The 5,040-nt window shown below is 34.5% G+C and overlaps 1 protein-coding gene across 1 annotated transcript in view; it reads right to left on the bottom strand.

Moving 5' to 3' along the window:
* RNF145 (ring finger protein 145) overlaps positions 1-5,040 on the bottom strand; it is an 82,792-nt gene that overhangs the window by 74,764 nt on the left and 2,988 nt on the right. Inside the window, 1 exon segment of the mRNA XM_042782191.1 lies at positions 3,570-3,761. Within this exon segment, the coding sequence (XP_042638125.1) occupies positions 3,570-3,761 (192 nt within the window).

Here is a 5,040-nt window from a genome sequence, read left to right as displayed (position 1 = left end):
CCTTCCTTCCGAGGAGTGGCTGGTGGGTTTGAACCGCCAGCCTTCTGGTTAGCAGTCAAGTGCTTTAGCCACTATGCTACCAGAGCTCCCAAGATAAATACTAGGTAATATTAATACTTAAGAGTAGGTCTAAAGAAAAGTCAGTAAATGAGTGAGAAGGAATGGTCAGTGAGTTAGAAGAATCAAGAAAAATACTTTCAAGAAGAGGAAATGGTCAATAGCTTCATAAACATGGAAATATCCACAAAATAAGGACTAAAATGAAGCTTGAGTTTCACATTTTAGGTCATTAGTGATTTTAGTAGGTATAGTTTCAAAAGAAATGACTCTTACATCCATTCTTTTCTTTCCTTTTCTACTTTACCACCTAGTTCTTGCTCTCATTACCTCTAGCCTAAAATCCTAACTAGTCTTACCTTCGGGTACTGTGTTACTGTTGTTAGTTGCTGTCAAGTCAATAACCAACTCATGACAACCTCATACGTGCAGAGTAGAACTAACTACTCCATAGGGTTTTCAAGGCTGTGACCTTTTGGAAGTAGATTGCCATGCCTATCTTATGAGGTGCCTCTGGGTGAGTTCAAACTGCCAATCTTTTGGGTAGCAGTTAAGAGCTTAACAGTTTGCTCCATTCAGGGATTCCTTTAGCTATTGTGCAGTACCTTCCAACCTAGGAGGCTTATCCTCCAACACTGTATCAGACAATATTCTGTTGTGATCCTCAAGATTTTCACTGGCTAATTCTTAGAAGTAAACTGCCAGGCCTTTTTCTTCCTAGACTGTTTCAGTCTCAAAGTTCCACTAAAATATGTTCACTGTTGGTAACCTGCTGGTATTTGAAATACTGGTGGCATAGCTTCCAGCATCACAGCAACATGGAGGCCACCACAGCAAGGCAAAGTGACAAGATGGGTGGTGGGTTACAAACATATATACCCAAGAATTTCACTTGAAGCAATTTATCTCAGGGTTGTATTTACATGTGTTGAAATTATGGTTATACAAAGTTACTTAGTATAACACTGTATGACATAGTGGAAGATAGAAATTATTTAAATGTACACCAGTAGGGTAATTAGTGCAATAAATCATGACATATCCATTATTTACATATACAGCTATAAAACAGAAAGGGGAAGAAAAAAGAATCAGGCCTCCACATTTAATCAGAATCTTAAGATTTGGCAGAACAGAAAATGTCAAGTGTCAATATGGAAAAAAAAAAAAAAAGTTAAACAAGAGTAGGTTAAGTTAAAATAAACAGTAAAACCAAGGTTCAGGACAATGTATATTATACTATCATCTATATAAAAAAAATAGAAGTATATACATACATACACACACACACATGTATTTGCTTAGGTATAAATATACAGAATCTCTGAAATTATGCACAATAACCAGTAGTTACACGTTGGGGCTGGGGGTGAGAATCTGGTGGATGAGGAATAGCTATGGGAGGCATTATTTTTCACTGCATACTTTTTTATGCTTTTTGGTTTTGAATATAAATACGTATTATCGAGTTTAAAATTATGTATGTATGTATGTAAGGGTACAATTCTGTAATTCTACTCTAGCACTGAGTGTAATAAGTGTATTTTAAAAGGTTCAGTTGAGTTACTAAAGTTATAAACCAGAGTATGAATTTCAACTGTGCCAGAACCCATTCAATTCCAAAAATTAATGTTTCTGGTTATTAGGGAACTGTTATTATAATAAATATTTCAATCTATTCAGAAATAATATATGTTAAGTATATTTTTTAACTACAATGTGAATTACTTTGCTGATGAAGCTAAAAATCTAAGCCAAGTACCCAATTGTTCTTCTACAACAGACTGGAATTATTTTCCACAAATTGGCTAACATACAAAGCCTTTAATAAAGGGTTGAGAATTATAGCATTTACAGCATAAAGGAACCTTTTCATTTCAGACTTTCTCAAGGTAGTGCTATCTAACAGAAATGAGTTTATTGAATCCAGGTGTTCTGATTCTAGTGCCCTGCTTTTTCTATTACTCCATACTTCTTCCCACAATAGCTTACCTAGTACTCTCAGAGCTGTAAAGGGTTCTCAGGGCTAAATTCTGGAACCCAGAAAGTTCTGCCATAGACAAAAATAAACCTCACAGAAACAGGATAACCTTTCAGGATTTTATGAGATATACTTGGTAATGGGAAATTCTAATAATAAAAGGCCTGTAAGAATATGTTCAAACTATAATCACTATAATACACCATTCAAAAAGTTTGTTTTTGGGATATTTAATATCATTGTTAACTAAAAATACACTGTTAACATATAAACAAAAACTGGTTCAGACAGAATTCTCGCCTTTCATGAGGGACACCTGGGTTCAGTTGTCAGCCAATGTGCTTCATGTGTAGCCATCATTTGTCTGTCAGTGGAGACTTGTGTGGTGCTGTGATGCTGACAAATTTCAGCACTCCTTTATCAGGAGCTCTGGTGGCATAGTGCCTAAGGCACTTGACTGCTAACCAGAAGGCTGGCGGTTCAAACCCACCAGCCACTCCCTGGAAGGCAAACTAGTTCCATAGTGATACCACCTCAGAAACCCAAGGAGGGGTCACTATGAGTTTGGGCCGATGCTACAGCACGTAACAACAACAATTAGGGTAAGACAGACTAAGGAGAAAGGCCTGTCAATGTATTTCACAAAATCAGTCAATGAAAATCCTATGGAGCACAACAATCTGGTTGCTATGAGTGGGTAGATACTTCAACAATAGTGAACCATAATAATTCTTATTATAAATTAAGGAACACAATTTTTATTCTAGATGAATTTTATCTCTTTCATGCTTGTATTTCTTAACATTAATTTCATCGGTCTCTCATTATTACTTTTACCACTAAACTCAAAGTATCTCAATGAAAAGTCCCAGGAGTACTGTTTTTAAAGAAGAAAATATTACAGTATTATTTCCCACCTTTCATTTAACTGAAATCAACGTTTTGCATTCAACTAATAAGAATGTTTTAGTATGTCTTGTGTACTGTTCAGTCAATTCTGACTCACAGCAACCCTATAAGACAGAGTAGAAATGCCCCATAGTTTCCTTCTTTACAGAAGCATGTCTCCAGGCGGTGGGGTGGGTTTAAACTGCCAACCTTTTGGTTTATAGCCAAGCTGCTTAACCCATTACCCAATCAGGGGTCCTTAGTTTGTTTTTGGGAATAAAGAAAACTGAATTTTATAAAGCAAAATCCAAAACAATGACAAATTAGAATGGACCAAATACCTGGAAAAGTATTTCTCATTATTTATACTTCAACAAACTAAAATCTAAAACTTTTTTTTCTGCCTTCTAGTTATAGCCACTAAAATAAATCCAACACTACCTGCTTTCCTAGAGTCTTAATAAAGCATATGCAATGGTAAGATAAAGACTATGAACAAGATTGATAAACACTCATTAAATAATGACTTTATCACTGTGATCTCAATGTGACAGAACCTCATTTTACTCAAATTCAAAAGTACACAAATAAAATAAATCAGAGTGCTCACTGTAAGGTCAGAAAATGTTACATAGACACTTACCTACATAATGCATATTAAGAGCCAAATACTTATACTGGAAAAGAGGGTTGTTACTGAGACTACTTCTTTGGATCTGCTGGAAAAAGGAGCTGACATCCCATCTGTACAGGACATCCAGTAGCATAATGCTTGGCACCCTAAGGGCCACATTTAACACTGCTTCCAATTTCTCCTTTGCAGCCATGTTTTTTTCTCCTTGGAGCAGACCTAAAATTCAGCAGACACAATACATAAGTCAATCCAACTAGCTTTTAGATATCCTATTATGACTCTAATGGACTGTTACATACTGAACAATAAATATGTTAGAATAAAAACTTGTTAGGTTGATTATAAATTCACCACTTCAAATTTAGTTACAGATGAGTTAATTTGGTTTTAGATATTCATGAAGTAAGTTCTGTATAGTGTTCTCCACACTGATACTTTCAGTTCAATCAAATCTTATGAATCTGATTAAATGTTCAGATGACAAAACTTATTTTTTAAAAGCCCAATTAACTACAAATCCAGGCACTTAGCAACAAAGCACTAGAATACATACAACTTGCCCAATTAACTTGAAAAGTTCACGTCTATAAAACCATGTGAGACTTACATAGCTCTTTTTAAAAGAGAGCTAATTTTTAAAATGTGCTATGTGAAGAAGCCCAAGCTATTCAGTAAAAATTTGATAATTACAGATTTATTCTGCAGCATCTCAATCTTTTTCTTTACTCATCTACAACCAAATTTGAAGTAGTCAATTTATAATCAATTGTACTCATTACATAATTACAAGTAAATTCTTTGTAATGTTTGCTTGACTAATTAAATTTTAGTCTGAAATTCCCGCAATCTGATTTGAATGTAGAGTAACTCTCATCAAATTATTCTTTAACACAGATAGGCTGGCACATGGAAGAAGCAGGGCACTGTGGCTAAGTCTGCAGCCGCTATGTTGGCTTAGAAGTAGGAAAATGAAGGAAAAAATGAAGGAAATTAAAGGCAGTTATCAGGCTTTCCTGACAATTTAGTATTTAAAAGGATAATTCAATGCAATGCTGCTTTATATGATACAGCTAGAAATTAATGCAAGAAATTATTATTTTTTTTTTTAAAAAGGAGTGGGGCAAACAAAAGTGGTTAAAGTACAATTTTAAAAGCAAAGATTAATTCTAAACTGTTGGCTCTGACAACATTTTTTAAAGAATTTTGCTGAGGCTAAACACATTTCTAGCTTTGGCAGTAATTTCAGAAATTACAGGACAAATGAAAACATTTCTCTCTGAAGAAAATTATAGTGACAGATTGCTATGCTATGGTTAAATATTTGTCAGTATTTCCATTTTACTCTCTGATATTCATAGCTTCCCAGCTCAGAGAGTTAAAAGTTAAAGACAGCTCAACTTGACACACCATGAGCAAGTTTTTCAATTATCATTAATCAATCACTCCTATGCCTCAGATGTTATATATATATATATATATA

The sequence above is a fragment of the Orycteropus afer genome, unplaced genomic scaffold (assembly GCF_000298275.1).
Source record: "Orycteropus afer afer isolate SDZICR_OR568_19922 unplaced genomic scaffold, OryAfe1.0 scaffold00257, whole genome shotgun sequence".
Classification (NCBI taxonomy): domain Eukaryota; kingdom Metazoa; phylum Chordata; class Mammalia; order Tubulidentata; family Orycteropodidae; genus Orycteropus; species Orycteropus afer.
The sequence above is the reverse complement of the archived record's forward strand: the minus strand, read 5'-3'. Positions and strand labels throughout refer to the sequence as shown.